General features: G+C 46.6%; 1 protein-coding gene across 3 annotated transcripts in view; it reads right to left on the minus strand.

Annotated features, from left to right (window-relative positions):
• Positions 1–373: 373 nt before the first annotated feature.
• Positions 374–18560, minus strand: part of LOC138968251 (transcription factor SPT20 homolog) — a 54967-nt gene continuing 36780 nt past the window's right edge. For 2 of the 3 annotated variants that reach the window (XM_070340814.1, XM_070340812.1), the window contains exons 15-24: positions 9434–9539; positions 8129–8219; positions 7792–7841; positions 6752–7012; positions 6418–6578; positions 5837–5929; positions 4009–4147; positions 3650–3807; positions 2862–3027; positions 374–829 (exon numbers count right to left, since the gene is read on the minus strand). In XM_070340814.1, coding sequence (XP_070196915.1) covers positions 510–829; positions 2862–3027; positions 3650–3807; positions 4009–4147; positions 5837–5929; positions 6418–6578; positions 6752–7012; positions 7792–7841; positions 8129–8219; positions 9434–9539 — 1545 coding nt within the window. In that variant the 3' untranslated portion in view covers positions 374–509. The remainder of the gene's footprint in view (positions 830–2861; positions 3028–3649; positions 3808–4008; positions 4148–5836; positions 5930–6417; positions 6579–6751; positions 7013–7791; positions 7842–8128; positions 8220–9433; positions 9540–18560) is intronic. The other variant, XM_070340813.1, reaches the window with a different exon arrangement.

The following is an 18560-nucleotide window of genomic DNA, read 5'->3' on the forward strand; positions in this document are numbered from 1 at the left end:
TTTGGGGCCTTGTCATCATACACCATCTTGCCAAATTTGGTACTGATAGACTGAATAGTGTCCAAGAAATATCCAACGTTAAAGTTTTCCGGACGGACGGACGGACGGACGACTCAGGTGAGTACATAGACTCACTTTTGCTTCGCATGTGAGTCAAAAAACCACTTGTAAGCATACACACACACACGCATTAAGAAAAGAAATATGAATATCCTAAAATTTGCAATGGACGCTTTCCCCAAGAAAAACAACAGGAATTTATTTTAAAGACACGATAGAACTTAAAAACACTGAATGATATTATTTCACACGTCAAAACTGACATAACATGATAAACAATAATAAATAATGGTGAAGGACATGTACCTTTCCATTCACTCTCAAACTCCTAATCACACACATTCTCTCTCTGTGTCTCTCTCTCTCTGTCTCTCTCTCTGTCTCTCTCTCTGTCTCTCTCCCCCACCCATACACAAGGTCCCAGGGAAAACCACAACGCAACAAATCCCTCAGGATGATTTGGGTGGCGTAGCACCTCCTCTCTTCTTGCTCTTGGACTTGGCGGCACTCTGCATGGCCGCTGTGGGGGTCAAGGTCGGCGCGGTCGCCTGCTTCAACTGGAGCTGATGAAACTGAAGGGTGCCCGTACCGCCCCCTGCTTTCTGGAACGCCAGCTGAGTGTGGAGGGTCTGGGGACCCCCTTGGGGGTTGGAGACCCCACCCTGAGCCCCCCCGGTCAGCTGAATGAACTGCCCCGCTCCCCCCGCGCCGGCCTTGCCCATTGTCAGGGAGGTGAGAGCTGACATCTGCTGGCTTGTCAGCACTGACACTGAAATGTCACACGAAAGAGTTTTCACAAAATTGTCAAGGCAACTTCTTGGAGAAAATTACTGTCATGCTGAAGAATTTGCACAAAATTGTCAAAGGCAACCTCTTGAAGAAAATAAATGTCACACGGAAAAGTGTTCATAAAATTGTCAAGGCAACCTCTTGAAGAAAATAAATGTCATGAGCAAGAGTTTTCACAAAATTGTCAAGACAACCTCTTTGAGAAAATAAATGTCTCGAGCCATATTTTGAAGACTGAGAGTTGGGAAATGTCACAACTCAAGTCTTTTTCATGGGATACTTTATGAAATTCAGAACAAGCTACATGTGATTACAGTGATATCAGCCCAAACATGTTTTTGTTAAGATCAGTAGAAGTATGGCCTTACTCTCATGGATTAATTCTCTAAACGTGACTAAAATATACCTGTCATGGCAAGACACCTCCCCAGGGCTTCATTTCTGCTACTCTAGCTGCAGGCTATTTTTAGCACCCATCCTTTCCACACTGCAGCGATAACACAGCAGCTAGTAGCTAGCACTGAGAAGGCCGATCTCCCAGTATAGCGCGCAAGCAGTTGGGTGTAACAGGCAAGCAAGCTTAGGCCACAAAAAAAAAATTGTCTGTTTCTGGTCACCCGACCGACCTTAAATTTCGGCGCCGACCCTAAACTTTTTTTTCCAAACTCAAAATGTTTTTTTTTGGGGGGGGGGGTGGTAAAGGACAGGGTGAGAAAATGAACAACAAAAACGTGTGAAAACGAAAGTCCGCTGACGATTTGTAAATGTGTTGAGTGTCTTGTCTCTATGTATAGTGAATCCAGTCTCTTTGCGCGATTTTTAAAGTTAGTTTTATTGGCCTACATTTGGGGTAAAAAAAAAAAAGTAAAAAAATAAAAAAATCCCTTCCTACCGACCCTATTTTTTTTTAGCCATGTTACCAGAAACAGACAATTATTTTTTTTGGCCTTAACAGTGTGCTGTTGGCAGCCAAAGTATTCCCTCTGCTGGGCTATTTTTAACTCACACCAAAACACAAGCTGGGAACAGCCGTGACCTACAATATAGAGACACATTTTGGCTGGGCCCCAGGGTGTCCTTTCACTGCAGGTACCACTGTTGTAAACTTCTTCTTCTTCTTCTTCTGCGTTCGTGGGCTGAAACTCCCACGTACACTCGTGTTTTTTGCACGAAAGGAATTTTACGTGTATGACCGTTTTTTTACCCCGCCATTTAGGCAGCCATACGCCGTTTTCAGAGGAAGCCTGCTGGGTATTTTCGTGTTTCTATAACCCACCGAACTCTGACATGGATTACAGGATCTTTTTTCGTGCGCACTTGGTCTTGTGCTTGCGTGTACACACGGGTGTTCGGACACCGAGGAGAGTCTGCACACAAAGTTGACTCTGAGAAATAAATCTCTCGCCGAACGTGGGGACGAACTCACGCTGACAGCAGCCAACTGGATACAAATCCAGCGCGCTACCGACTGAGCTACATCCCCGCCCATTGTTGTAAACTGACAGCCACACTGACTTGTGTGTACAGCAATGGAGATGCCTTTCATGGCAGGTATAGTCCGGCCGAGCGGCTAGTGAAAGACGTTTTTAATTAATTAAAATAAATTCAAGCCACTTTTATATAACGCTTAAGAAGAAAAGTTGTTCAAATGATTCGTACTATCTTTTGTTGAAAGGGTTAAGTGCTATCCTTAATCGTTTTCACTCTACACTAGTATATTTTTGACCGCTATGACCAGTAATGAGTCAATTTCAACCCTAAACGAGCCACAGTAATGCAACCCACTGACCTCTCTTATGTGCCAGGTGCACGGGTAATTTGTGAAAATGTACCTGTACAGGGCTCAAACTGCGAAAGCTGGAAACAAGTCATTTTAACAGAAGATAGTACTAATCGTCCTTAACAACTTTTCTTGAGCGCTGTGTAAAAGTTGCCTCCATTTTATTTTAAACGTGCTCCACCTGCCCCTCAGCTGGACTATAGCACTGTATTAAATTGACAGCCACACTGACCTGAGGAGAGTGGTACGGCGGTCGAGATGCCTGTCCCCTGCCGGTTCAAGCCCCCTTGCTGTGGCTGTGAGGTGATGGCAGCGGTCAGTGTCCCGGGCTTCAGCTGACCCCCTCGCTGCTGCTGCTGGAGACTCAGTAACTGGATGGACTGCTGACCACCCGGCAACTGTTGGAGATTTCATTTCATTTTATTTACTCTATTATCCCAATGCTGGGAAATTCAGGTCGCTTCCTCCCAGTGGAAAGCTAGCAGCAACAAGAGTAGTGCTACCCGGGTGTGTGCGTGTTCAAGTGTAATCAGTCACCTGCACTTATGTCAGAATGACCAAGGTCTTTTACGTGCCACTGTGGTGACACAGGGGTGGGACATGGATACCATCTCTGAGTCTGTCCGTCCCTGCCAGGATCTGAACCTGTGACCTTAGGATCACAAGTTCAGTGCTCTATCAACTAATGTACCCGGATCAGGTAATAATATTGTAATATAAAACATTCTCTTCATCCTTTGATTATATCTATGAATAAGACTTAAATCCTAAAGATGTATAGTCCTCGCCAACGGTAAAGACAATAGACGATATTAAAAAAAAACTGTAGAGGTTACATGGGTTGTGGAAGAATGAATACTCTTGCTTTTATTGAGTCAAACTTTTCCTCGTGACATTATAGGCCTGTCACTAACGAGGGGTGTGTCCAAAAGAGGCACTGCTACAGGAAGATGATATCCTTTCAGCCTATATTAGCACTTGGAGAAAAGAGACCGGTTTCATGTGTAAGAAATGACTCACCTGTAGCAGCTGAGGGAGGTTGGCAGGTGTTCGCAGCCCCACACCCCCCTGGGCTTTGGTGGTGACCGGCATCAGCTGGGTTAGACCGCTCAGACCCACGGGTAACGACAGCATACCTGAGCCGCTGGGTAGCACTGCTGTTTGGTTGGAACCTACACCTGTAGAATACAGACAGGTGTCAATTAGATCAGACCAACAGGCATTTGCCTTTTGGCAAAGAGACCATTTCAAACAAAAGTTTTTTTCATGAATGGGAGAGACAAATAAAGACAGAGATAGAATTTGAGGGGGGGAGAGAAAAAGAAACAAGAAAAACAAAAAAAAATGAGCACAAGTGACTAGAAAAGACAGCTATGTACCTGTGGACATGACGACCTGTTGCGACGACATTGTGCCGGTGGTGGAGGTGCCGGACGTAGAGCTGGCCGACGACGCAGGTAGAGCCGTCACCATGGTTACCAGAGCAGCCTGGGATGAGCCTGTTGATGTGCTGCTGGTCTGTCAAACACCAATCAAAACAACCTGGCTTTGAAAAGGAAGCAAGTCTAACACTCAGCTGAAATGTTTTCTTTGGTTCACTTCTGTTTATTTTTATATCCTTGTGTATTCCCTCCTTGTCCTGATTTCTTCTGTTTTTTCCCCCATTCATTTATTGTACCATTGCTGGGAAATTCGGGTCGCTTCCTCCCAGTGGAAAGCTAGCAGCAACAGTGTCGCGCTACCCAGGTGTGTGCGTGTTTAGTTGTAATCAGCCACATGTACTTATGGCAGAATGACCGCAGTCTTTTACATGCCACAGTGGCGACAGGGGGGGGGGGGGGGGGGGGGGGGGGGACATGGATACTGTCTCTCAGTCTGCACAAAAATTTGACCCATGTCCGTCCCAGCCCGGATTCGAACCCATGACCCTAAGATCACAAGTCCAATGCTCTACCAACCGAGCAACCAGGCCTGTGGACATACAAGTTGACCTGTTCGATAACATGATTGCTCCAATTTTACTATACGGATGTGAGGTATGGGGTTTGGTTCCTGTGAACTTACTACTAAACTTCAATTGCGTTTTTATAAAATTGTTTTCAAACAAAAAAAATCAACTCCAAATGCTATGATATTTGGTGAACTTGGAAGATATCCACTAGATGTTAATATGAAATGTAGAATGCTTTGCTATTGGTATAAACTAATTAGTCCTATTCATAAAAATACATTCTCAAGTATTGTGTATTGTTTTACTTATAAATTGCATATCAACAAGATGATTGAATCTAATTATTTATGTTTTATTGAAAAACGTTAAATGAAATTGGTCTCTCTGGCCTTTGGACTTTTCAAGAAAATGTTCAATACTCAAGCGCATGGTTTAAAAAGAAAGTAAAAAGAAGCTTGTATGACCAGTTTACAGAAATTGGAACAAAAAATATGTTTTGGAATTATCGAATGTTTAAAGATATTTTTGCATGTGAAGACTATGTCACACACCTGCCATATCAGCAATGTGTTTCAATGATGAAGTTTAGAACATTAAACAACAATTTGCCTGTACAGAAAGAACGTTATCTTAACATCCCGAGGTCAGAAAGAACTTGCACCAAATGTGTATCACAAGACATAGGTGATGAATTCCATTATTTATTTGTCTGTGATTTTTTCAAAGAAGAAAGAGCTGAGTTGTTACCACCTTACTATTGGAAAAAGCCTAATGCACTTAAACTTAAAAAGTTGTTTGCTACTAAGAAAAAGAAATTGCTAAAGAATATTTTGGACTTTATTAATAGAATTTGTAACAGTTTTTCATAATTTTTATTTTTTATTTTTTACTATATTAGCATATATCATGATTGTATTGATTGTTCAAAATGCCCCCATGGGTTATGGACTAATAAAACTTGAACTTGAACTTGAACTTGGCCCCCTTATATTTGTGTGAATCCCCTCCTTGTCCTGATTTCTTCTGTTTTTCCTTCTGCAAGTACTTCTTTATGTCGACTGATGAAGATTTCAGTGGAAATTAGTTCCATTGTATGATTATTTCCATGTTCTCCGAGCGAGTACTTTTCCACAGTTTTCCCTTAACCACAAACATTGCTACATCGACTATCAGACAAGTTGATCAGGATCGAGGAAAAAAACAATTCCCTAACAGTCAGAAAACAACGGTACAACTTATCAGATTTGATGATTTACCAGAATTCCAGCTTGGTTCTGTAGAATGGAGGGGTTGGTGTTGATCATGGTGATAGGGACAGGTACAGCTATACCTGGCATGGACAGGGATACCTGTGCAACAAAAGTACACCTTGACATTCAGGGTTCTGCTACTGAGATTGCAAAGTTACTGCTCAAGATGTTAACGGTTGTTCACACAAACAAAACTGAAATCACACACGCACGCACAACATACTTGCATGATTGAACAGCCCTTCCCCCTACACAACACAAAAACTCCCCCCTTCCTCCTACCCCCCCCCAACACACACACAACATACTTGCACAATCACTCCCCCTCCCCTCCCCATACGCACCCACATTCCCCCCAACCCTCCCCCCCCACACACTTCCCACCACTACACACAACACGCACACATACACACACACAACACATACACACAACACACACACACACACACAGTCACACACACACACAACACACACACACACACACACACACACACACACACAGCCTACACAACACACACACACACACACACACACACACACACACACACACACACACACACACACACACACACACACAACACACATACCTGCATATGCTGCAGCCCCAGGTTGGCAAGGCTGACGCCCGACAGTCCCGCGATGCTCTGCAGGTTGAGACCTTGGGGCAGACCACTCAGGCTGGCCAGGTTGATGTTGGACAGTTGTGCCCCTTGAGTCGCGCCCTGGTTCACTCCACTGCCAGAAGGGTCTGCGGAAGGCAGAGGAAAATATAAATGTTGATATTACCACAGGATGCTAAGGCTGGAGACATTTTCCATCTTCCACGTCAAATTATCTGCAGACCTGCTACATGTAGTGTCTTATTCCCCTCCAAATGCACACAGAAAACACACACACACAGTGGCAAACACACACACTTACACACTCTCTCACCCTGAGAGACAAAGCTGATGTTCTGGGGTTGCAGAGTCTGCTGATGAGCGCCCTGAACGCCGGTCAAACTCTCCAGAGTCACTGCAGACGATCGCCGTGACGACACTGAGGTGGGGGTGAGTGAGGGGGTGGGGTGCTGGGTGGGGGTGGGGGTACGGGAGTTTGGGGGAGGGGTGTGAGTGGGGGTAGGGATGGAGACTTTCTGAAGGTTAGCCTGCTGTCCGGCAATAGCTGCTGCAATCTGTTGGGCTGTGGAAACCAGAAAGGTGTGAAAGTAATAGGAGACTGAAGAAGAGCTTTATCGTAACTATATTCACATGATGAAATGGGTGAAACAGTCAGACTTGGAGAGAAAAAATCACAAATAAAACAATTACAGCTTTCTTTCTTTCTTTATTTGGTGTTTAACGTCGTTTTCAACCACGAAGGTTATATCGCGACGGGCAATTACAGCTAACTATACACTAACAAAGTTGTCTTTCTGTACTTACCTGAATAGGCACATTGGGTAAATAGTTCTGATTGGTTGGTAGGTGCTGTGAAAGAGTGAATACCCTTGCTTTTAGTGAGACAAACAACCAACGGGCCGATCACTAGTGAGGGTTGTGTCTGAAACACGTGGACAAGTACAGAGCAAACACCAAAAAAAGTGAAAAACCTGAAAGGCCAGGCTCCACGGCGGCGCCCCCCAGAAGCTGAGGATTTTTGTTATTAACTTGTAGGGACAAAAAACAAAGTTTTACTTTAAGAAACCAGATTTTTCGGTTTTAAAAGTTTTCAAACACCATATTTTCGGTGAGAACCGGAAAGATGTTAGCCCTGAAAGGAGCGCGTGTAGATTATTTTTCTCATTGGAAGGAAGAGTAGTCACTCTTTCACAACTTATACAAACCCGACAGAGGTTTTTTCCAAACATCGTCTATTGACAACTTACAATGTTCCCTTGGTGTATAACTGAATATATCACACATGCACACATTGTTTGTTTGCTTCTTCTTCTGTTGTTTATTGAACAGTTTGCCACTTACGTGTGGAGGTGGGGGTCGAAGCCGGGCTAGCCATGGGTGACGGGGTTGTTCTGAAAAACACAACACACATAGAGAATCCAAACACAGATAGACTGCTAACGTTCCAACGTTCCAACTTTCCAAAATTCAGAATCAAAAAACAAGAATTGTAGATTACTGGAACGTTCAATTATTGACAAAACAAAATGTTACATTTACAGTATGTCAACAAAGTCTCCCTTCCATGAGAGGACACCTGAAATGTAGAGACACTTTTTTTTTTATTCCAAAGATGTTGGGTTTTCTGTGGACAGTATCTCTTTAAAAGTGTGACTCCTTCAAAACGCAATCTTCTCACCTTTGGAGCAAGGCCAGTTGCTTCAGTCTCTGAGAGGTAACCTGCGATTGGTTGGACTGTCCTGACAAGGTCACTGATGCTTGATTGGTTCCTGCAACAACACACTGAGTTTCAAGGTTGCTGTGAGTCTGTACATTGCAGATTTAAAGTGTGCCTATATCCAACTGGTTAAACAAATCAATCACACACATGCTGAATCTTTATCTGTGGAAATCCTTCATTAGCACTACTCTCATAATTTACCCAAAGAAGATGATGTTTCCATTGCTATGAATTTAGCCTTTGCTATCAGTTTTGTGTTGCGACAAGACAACCAACTTGAAGCAAAATCAGGAGATAAGAACTACTGCTGTGGATCAAAGGGGAAGTAATTGTTGTTTCACTGGATATCAATAAGTCAGGAAGAGTTGCACAGTTGACACCCTGCTACCCCCCCCCCCCCTCCACACACAAAACACAGCCCCCCCCCCCCAGCCCACCTACCCCCATGCCCTTTAAATCCCCTGATTTTAAAGACTTTCTCCCAGTCAAGTCTAGCTGTCTCCTTCTCTTGAGAGCCATACTTATCTCCACTGTAGGTCTCCTCCACTTCTAAGACCTAATATTCTGACACAATCACCAGTCTCAAGAGAGCAGAACCCCTACAGGGGAAACCCTCTTTGAAGACCCCCCCCCCCCCCCCCCCCCATTGAAAAAACTCCCTCCCTTTTGAGACCCTGGTGGTCTCAGATTTTCAGTTCATAACTTGTGTAAATATTACCCCCATTATAAGACTCCCTTCAGACGGGCGAAGTGGCGCAGTGGTAAGACGTCGGCCTCCTAATCGGGAGGTAGTGAGTTCGAATCCCGGTCGCTGCCGCCTGGTGGGATAAGGGTGGAGATTGTCCTATGTCCCTGGTCAACGTATGTGCAGACCTGCTAGTGCCTTATCTCACTTCGTATGTACACGCAAGCACAAGACCAAGTGCTCACGGAAAAGATCCTGTAATCCATGTCAGAGTTCAGTGGGTTATAGAAACACCAAAATACGCAGCATGCCTTCCCCAAACGCGGCGTATGGCACCTGAACGGCGGGGTAAAAACGGTCATACACGTAAAAATCCAATCGTGCTAAAACCATGAGTGAACGCGGGAGTCTAAGCCCATGAACGACAAAGAAGAAGAAGACTCCCTTCTATTCAAGACCTGATTTTCTCAGACTGTTTAGGTCTTAAAAGGAAGGTTCCAGTGTATATTAAAGCCCTACCCCCCCCCCCCCCCCCAATGAAAAAAAAAGAAAGATGTCCGAAGCGTGTGTGTACATACCTTGAGCAGGTAAGATGTTGGTAGCACCTGACACAGGTGTGATGGAGAGAGACAGCTGGATGGGGATGTTTCGCTTGGCTGCCAGTGACGCCCCGCCGCTCTCCCCCTGAAAGGTAAAGCATTTTATCATACATCCTCACGTTAACACACTGTCAAGCTCAACACAATACATACACACACGTACACACACACACACACATATGCACGCACACATGCATGCATGCAGGCCGGCAGGCAAGCACGCTCGAACGCACCCACACACTTGCAAGACCTTTGTCAGTACAGTAAAACCTGTCTCTAGTGGACACCCTTGGGGAATGGTAATAGTGTCCCTATTAGACAGGTGTCCCTTCTTCACAGGTGGAGGGGTCGGGGCAATATTTTACAAAGAGCACGTAAAATGAACAAGACACTTTTTGTCAGTCCTGTAGTATGTATTTATTTTTCAACACAAAACACAAGGTAAAAACTTAAATAAAATTACCAGATCATTGTACAAGGCACAGATTGAGGGCAGTGACAGGAATTAAAACCAGATTAAATTAAATTAAATTGAATAGTGTTCATCAAGACGATTTGAAAAAGTCCTGGATGCCTGTTTGTTTGGCTTGTCCAGCTTCCCTAAGCTTGACGTCTTCAAGCATGGACTTCAGCGTGAAGGCAGCATTCACAAGCTCGATATTTCCCTGCATCTCAGCAAAGTTGAGGAGAGAGCCTGCCTGGGACAGAGCTTCTTTTGTTGTGATTGACCTTTCTTCCTCTTCGTCGTCTTCAGATGCAGACTGATCATCTTGTGGTTGAGGAATCATTTCGGGCTCAGGGTTGACAAAACCAGTTTCTCTGTCCATGTTGACAAAGTCATTCCAGCTCACATCTCCCAGCAGTTGTTTCTCCCCTCCATCCAGTGGAAATGTCTCCAACTCCATCTCCTCAGCAGACTCCACAGTTTCACTGGCGCTGCCGACATACCCACATTTAGTGAAACACTTCTGAATCGTCGATGCCTTCAGAGAGCACCATGCAAGATCCAGCCACCTGATTGCATGCAAAATGTTGACAGACGTGGCCAGCTCCGTAGCCGAACTCGCCTCATCCATATGGACCAGAATGTGACGTAGAAACCGCTTCCTGTAGTGAGCCTTGACTGTCTGTATTATCCCGGCATCACAGGGTTGAAGTTTGGATGTTGTGTTCGGTGGCAGGAACTGGAGTTTGACGTTGGACAGTGTCACTGGGGGATGAGCAGAACAGTTATCCACCAGCATGAGAATGCGTCTTCCTTGGGCTTTCATTTTGCTGTTTAAACGATCCAGCCACTCCTTGAAAAGAATTGAGGTCATCCATGCCTTGCGGTTCCATCTGTATGTAACAGGCATGCTGGTTTTGTTCATTCCTTTGAAACAGCGTGGGTTTTGTGACCTTCCTATGACCAACGGTTGCAGTTTTTCTCCAGAAGCAGAGCAACCAAGGAGCACGGTCATCCTATCCTTGGAGCATTTGATTCCTTTGCAGGGGTCTTTTTTGATAACCATTGATTGTTTTGGTAGGGCTCTGTAAAACAAACCCGTCTCGTCCGCATTAAAGATGTCCTTTAAATCGTATCCTGAGATGATGTCTGGCAAACGTTTACGCCAGTCGTCTACGGCTTCTTGCGGAACACCAGCAGATTCCCCAGACAGGGTGGAAAATTTCACATTATACCGTCTCTGCCAAGACTCCAACCACCCATTGGACGCCATAAACTCATCTTGGCCCATCTCCATTCCAAGCATCAACGCCTTTTCCTGAAAATAGAGAGAGAGAGAGAGTGTGTGAGAGAGAGAGTGTGTGTGAGAGAGAGAGTGTGTGAGAGCTAGAGTGTGTGAGAGAGAGAGAGAGAGAGAGAGAGAGAGAGACTAAGAAAGAGAGACAGAGAGTGTCACGATCAGGTGACAGAGACCAAGAAAGTGTCACTCAGTGGAGTGCCTGTTCTTGGTCGATTATGATAGAAAGCGCCTGTACGTGATATTGGGCTACAGCAGAGTTTGCTGACAGTGCTCAATCAGCACGGATGTTTTGTAGCGCACGAGTTTCACAGTGGGGGGTTTTTGCTGTCATAGGGCTGACGGTTTTTCGCTGACAGCGCGCACGGGATTTTCAGGGATTAAGTTTCTCGTGTCTTTTTTCTGCTTGGGAGGCAGAATTGTGTATAGCTGGACTGGTTTTGTGACAAGGTCAGTCACGTGTTATTGGCTAGGTTGTCTGAGAGAGACACAAGAACGGCACACTTGACACCCAGCGGCAGAAGGGGAAGGATCTAATACACAGTTTCTAGAGTATGATGGTTTTTCACCGAATATTGTATTCGGCACTCTAGGGGAGCTTCCACTAGTTTTTCCTTTCTCACTGCCACTATTTTGCTGAGGACAAGTCGTCAACATTCCTTCGTCGGCGATGGCTTTCGCATAAGGATTCGACAAGGGGTTCTGGAGGTTTTTGGTCACTGTTGACGAACAGAGGCTGCTCCAGGGAGGAGGCGGACTTTGCTTCCATTGAGAGTACAATCATAGGCTTTTGAGGTAATAAATCATTATTTAACGCTGTTGATGAGTCTGTGTTGTGGAATGAAATACTCTCTGTTGTTCTTTCCAGGTTAGCGCATAATTTATTCTCTGTGACGCTAAAATACTAATCTGTATATGGTTTTTGCAGATAGGGAGAGAAGGACGGAAAATGACTGTTTTGTTGTTGTAAAAAGTCCGTTTTGTGCAGGCCCACGTGCTCGATGAGATATTTAAAGATGACATGTTTTAAGGTGGTGGGTGAGGGGTAGCTGACATGTTTAGTGCACCGATGCTTTCTGTTTGCAGCCTTCGATCCGATTCGTTTCGATTCGCTTCGCTTCGTTACGTTCCTGTAACATCTGCACGGCTGACTTTGGCGGGACCTGTTGAAGCTACGCTAACCAGGAGACCGGCTAACCAGGAGACCGGCTAACCAGCGGACCGGCTAACCAGCGAACCGACTAACCAGCATACCGGCTAAGCAGCAGCAGCAGAGATAAAGCTAAGTGCACCATGTCGTACGCACCCCGTTGACCACCGTTGTCTTTTCGTATCTATGATTTCATTGGAGTAGTGACAACGTGGGGTGTGTGACACCTGCACGAACTAGAGCTTTTCGAACAGAACATTCGCATTTAACTATATTTACACGGGTTCAGCGTGTTCCTATAATTTTCTACATACTACTGGCATTTTGTCAGTGAACACTGGTTTTTTACGTGTTGAGAACGTAAAAGGAACATATTTTGAGTGAAGGCTCGAGGGAGGTGGAGAGTTTATACATAAACAGGCGTCTGAAACTTATACTTTTGTTGACTCTATTTAATTGTATGACTGCGAGAGTGGATCGTGGTGTGGTTAGTTAATTAGTAGTAATTAACCGGTTCATAATCACCTTAAGTGATATATTGAAACGTGACACATGGGGGCCAAGCCGGGATTTACTCAGTTAATTTCCAACTGATAAAGACCCACCAATTAAGGATAACTAAGAGCAGATAATCTCGTCAGTGCTCGACTTATTTTCTGCTTGGTGCTACCCTTTTTTGTATAGTTTTGATCATATACCACACCTTAAGCGATTCACATCTTGCAGGAAATGTAAATTGTAATTTGTGAGTTATTGTATGCGCTAACTGTGATTACTTCCCTTTCCTTTGTTTGTGAATCTTTGTTGTTGTACGTTCAGAGTTTTCCGTTGCAGAGAGCTGAGCGGGGTTAGCGGATTTGTTATTCGTTTTACTCAGTTTTCTCTACATTGTTGTTTCGCATTTTGTAACAGGTTACATTTCTACCGTCTTGTTTTACTTGGATTTTTCTCCATATTTTGACTTTGTTGGAATTTTGGGGGGGAAGGGTCCGAGGACTTCTGTCCTAACCAAGGCTGTGGGAAACGCTTTGTTTCACCGCAAAAAGCAGCCGATAAAGTAGGCCACGGCTGTGGGAAACACTTTGTTTCACCGCAAAAAGCAGCCATAAAGTAGGCTACGCGTTTTGTTCTACACCGTTTGGATTTTTCTTCTGCATTTTCCGGTTGCTGGATTTTTGTATCCACCGCTTTCATCACCGCGTGTTCTAGCTATAGCTGCGTTAGACTTACTTTTGTGATAAAGCTTTGCTAAACTAACCATGGCTACAGGGGGATCTCCTACGAAGAGATTAACTTTTGAGACTCCTGGTAGCGAGGAACAGACAGAGCGAGACGCACGCGTTAGAGCGCGTAGTTTGCTTAAGCGCAAGGAGTTAGAACGTAAAGAAGACATAGAGCGACAGACGAGAAAAGAAGAGCTTGACAGACAAGAACGACAGGCCGAACGGGACAGACAGGACAAGAAAGAGAAAGACGAACGTGACAGACAGGAAAAGAAAGACGAACGTGACAGACAAGAACGGAAAGAGAAAGATGAACGAGACAGACAAGAAAGGGAACGGCAGGCCGAACGTGACCGACAGGATAAGAAAGACGAGCTTGAGAGACAGGAACAGCAGGCCGAACGTGACAGACAGGACAAACAGGCGGATCGCGATCACCAGCTAGAGCTAGCTAGGCTACAGGCCGAGAAGGGTACGCTTACTCAGGCTAGCGCGCCGACATTTGTTGCCGACCGTACGAGACTGCCGACGTTCGACGATGACAAGGACGAGCTCGACGACTTTCTACGCCGGTTTGAGCGCATTGCATCTGACCAGAAGTGGGAAGAGGCCACGTGGGCTAGCCGCCTTAGCACCTGCTTAAAAGGACGCGCATTGCAGCTCTACAACGCTTTGGAGGACGACGAGGCGAGAGACTATCAGGCACTAAAGAAGGCGTTACTCCAGCGCTTCAACCTGACTGCGGAAGCCTACAGACGACGTCTGCGTAACAGCAAGAGACTGAGCGGCGAGCTGAGCCATCAGTTTGTGGCACGCCTTAATCTCTACCTGCGGCGCTGGGTGGAGATGGCCGAGAAGAACTGGACCGTCGACGACCTTGCCGACCTCATTGTCATGGAACAACTGATGTCCAGCCTGCGACCTGAGGTGGTGACCTTCGTGCAGGAGCACCAGCCAAAGACTACTCAGGAGGCAGCCGACTGGATCAGAGTACACGAGGACGCCCAGGCGATCTCCGGCAAATCTTCAGGCTCACGGCCGGGAAAATCGGGAAATTCAGGTTCTTCAGGACCCAAGGACGGGAAGGACGATCAGGGACACAAAGGATCAAGTTCCAGAACTGACATCCAGTGTTATTACTGCAACAAGCGGGGCCACGTGAAGAAGGACTGCCACAGGAGACAGGCTGACCAGAAGGGCGTACACTTTGTTGGCAGCGAGGAGTTAAGGGACGTCACGAGCTCATGCACCATTCCACAACTCTGCGTTCCGTGCTCCAGGAAACATTTCCAGCCCCACTGCAACGTCTACGTTAACGGAGTGAAGGGCGAAGGTCTGCGGGACACAGGGGCAGACATGATAGTGGTTCGGGCGAGTCTAGTTCCAGCTATGGCCTACACAGGAGACAGCATCAGGGTGAGAATGGCCGAGGCATCTCACGCTTACGACTTGAACACGGCAGTGATCAAGGTCGTAACACCGTTGTTCACGGGGACCATTGTGGCCGTCGTCATGGACGATCCTCCATGCGACCTGCTCATTGGAAACCGGGTTCAGTTTGTGGACGGCGTCACCAGGGAGGTTCCCGTTTATCGGTCTCCCGACGTTATTTCAGTGCTCACGCGGGCACAGGCGGAGCGAGAGGACAAACCTCTCAAACCCCTACCTGCTGCACGAGCTGCCCTGGGGAACGTGACCCCCGCGCTTCTCGCGAAGGCTCAGGCATCTGATCCGACATTAGCGACTCCTCGGGAGCACGCGAAGTCGGGGAAGGTGAAGCTGAGCGGGAAGCATGGGAGGTCAAGGTTCCTCAGGGACAAGAAGTTGCTCTACCGGGAGTTCAGCAACCAAGAAGGTACATTCAAACAGGTTGTCGTGCCTCGCGAGTTTCGCGAGGGTGTCATGGCAACGGCACACGACTCGATTCTGGGAGGTCATCTTGGTACCAAGAAGACCACGGATCGTGTCTGGCGCCACTTTTACTGGCCAGGCATCTGCACGGATGTCCGACGTTTCTGTGCGTCCTGCGATAAGTGCCAGAAGGTGGTTGCCAAAGGAAGGGTGAGGAAGGTCCCCTTAGAGAAGATGCCGCTCATCGACGAACCCTTTCGTCGGGTGGCAGTGGACATCATCGGGCCCATCTTGCCTGCGTCTGAGGACGGAAACAGATACATTTTGACCATGGTGGACTACGCTACTCGATACCCAGAGGCGATCCCTCTGAAATCGATTGAAGCCACGCGAGTAGCTGAGGCTCTGGTTACTATGTGGTCCCGGCTGGGAATTCCATCAGAGGTACTCACCGACAGAGGCACGCAGTTCACGGGAGGAGTGATGGCGGAGGCAGCACGACTGCTATCACTGGAGCAGCACTTCACCACTCCTTACCATGCTCAGTGCAACGGACTGGTGGAAAGGTTCAATGGCACCTTGAAGACCATGCTGAGGAAACTAGCTCAGGAGAAACCACGCACGTGGGACAGGTACATCCCAGCATTGCTTTTTGCATACCGCGAGGTTCCTCAGGAGAGCTTGGGCTTTTCCCCATTTGAGTTGTTGTACGGCAGACAGGTACGCGGTCCCATGGCTATCCTGCGTCAGGCTTGGACAGACGAAGAAGCTGACGAGGAGGTGCAGACGACAGCGACCTACATCGTAGAACTCAGGAACAGGATTGAAGAGACCTGCAAACTGGCTCAAGAGAACCTGGGGAGAGCAGCACAGCGTTACGCGCGAGGATTCGACCGCAAGGCACGGCCGCGCAGCTTCAAGATTGGAGAACGGGTGTTGCTACTTCTACCTGTCAAACACAACAAGCTACAACTGCAGTGGCAAGGACCTTTTGAGGTGACAGCGAGGGTGGGCCAGAACGACTACAGGATCATGATGCACGGGAAAGCACGCCTGTACCACGCCAACCTGCTGCGCGCCTACATAGAGAGGACAGCCTACGGGGAGAAGAACAAAGACCAGAAGAACAAAGACAAGAAGACAGAGAAGGTTGCAGTCATCAGGGGTGAAACAAGGGGTTGCTCGTTCTTGAGGACGACCTTTCTGTCTGGAAACGGACCATCAACCTCTGCAATATCTTCAGGTTGCAAGGTTGGCAAACGCCAGACTTATGCGCTGGGCGTTGATTCTCCAACCGTACCAATTCACGGTACGCGTCATTCCGGGCGCCAACAACGTTGGAGCTGACTTTCTCTCTCGGGCTATAGAGGAGAACATGACTGTGAGCGAAACCGAGGTTTCGTCTTGAAGAGGGGAGGTGTGTCACGATCGGGTGACAGAGACCAAGAAAGTGTCACTCAGTGGAGTGCCTGTTCTTGGTCGATTATGATAGAAAGCGCCTGTACGTGATATTGGGCTACAGCAGAGTTTGCTGACAGTGCTCAATCAGCACGGATGTTTTGTAGCGCACGAGTTTCACAGTTGGGGGTTTTTGCTGTCATAGGGCTGACGGTTTTTCGCTGACAGCGCGCACGGGATTTTCAGGGATTAAGTTTCTCGTGTCTTTTTTCTGCTTGGGAGGCAGAATTGTGTATAGCTGGACTGGTTTTGTGACAAGGTCAGTCACGTGTTATTGGCTAGGTTGTCTGAGAGAGGCACAAGGACGGCACACTTGACACCCAGCGGCAGAAGGGGAAGGACCTAATACACAGTTTCTAGAGTATGATGGTTTTTCACCGAATATTATATTCGGCACTCTAGGGGAGCTTCCACTAGTTTTTCCTTTCTCACTGCCACTATTTTGCTGAGGACAAGTCGTCAACATTCCTTCGTCGGCGATGGCTTTCGCATAAGGATTCGACAAGGGGTTCTGGAGGTTTTTGGTCACTGTTGACGAACAGAGGCTGCTCCAGGGAGGAGGCGGACTTTGCTTCCATTGAGAGTACAATCATAGGCTTTTGAGGTAATAAATCATTATTTAACGCTGTTGATGAGTCTGTGTTGTGGAATGAAATACTCTCTGTTGTTCTTTCCAGGTTAGCGCATAATTTACTCTCTGTGACGCTAAAATACTAATCTGTATATGGTTTTTGCAGATAGGGAGAGAAGGACGGAAAATGGCTGTTTTGTTGTTGTAAAAAGTCCGTTTTGTGCAGGCCCACGTGCTCGATGAGATATTTAAAGATGACATGTTTTAAGGTGGTGGGTGAGGGGTAGCTGACATGTTTAGTGCACCGATGCTTTCTGTTTGCAGCCTTCGATCCGATTCGTTTCGATTCGCTTCGCTTCGTTACGTTCCTGTAACATCTGCACGGCTGACTTTGGCGGGACCTGTTGAAGCTACGCTAACCAGGAGACCGGCTAACCAGGAGACCGGCTAACCAGCGGACCGGCTAACCAGCGAACCGACTAACCAGCATACCGGCTAAGCAGCAGCAGCAGAGATAAAGCTAAGTGCACCATGTCGTACGCACCCCGTTGACCACCGTTGTCTTTTCGTATCTATGATTTCATTGGAGTAGTGACAACGTGGGGTGTGTGACACCTGCACGAACTAGAGCTTTTCGAACAGAACATTCGCATTTAACTATATTTACACGGGTTCAGCGTGTTCCTATAATTTTCTACATACTACTGGCATTTTGTCAGTGAACACTGGTTTTTTACGTGTTGAGAACGTAAAAGGAACATATTTTGAGTGAAGGCTCGAGGGAGGTGGAGAGTTTATACATAAACAGGCGTCTGAAACTTATACTTTTGTTGACTCTATTTAATTGTATGACTGCGAGAGTGGATCGTGGTGTGGTTAGTTAATTAGTAGTAATTAACCGGTTCATAATCACCTTAAGTGATATATTGAAACGTGACAGAGAGAGAGACTAAGAGAGAGAGACAGAGAGCCCCTTTCAATGGATTGAACATGAGACTCACTGAAAATGTGAGTAAACAAATGATACATGTAGCAAACAACAACAACAACATCCACCCCCCCCCCCCCCCCCCCCCCCCACGTTCCCTACACACACTGTGCATTCAAACTT

The sequence above is a fragment of the Littorina saxatilis genome, linkage group LG6, assembly GCF_037325665.1.
Source record: "Littorina saxatilis isolate snail1 linkage group LG6, US_GU_Lsax_2.0, whole genome shotgun sequence".
NCBI lineage: Eukaryota > Metazoa > Mollusca > Gastropoda > Littorinimorpha > Littorinidae > Littorina > Littorina saxatilis.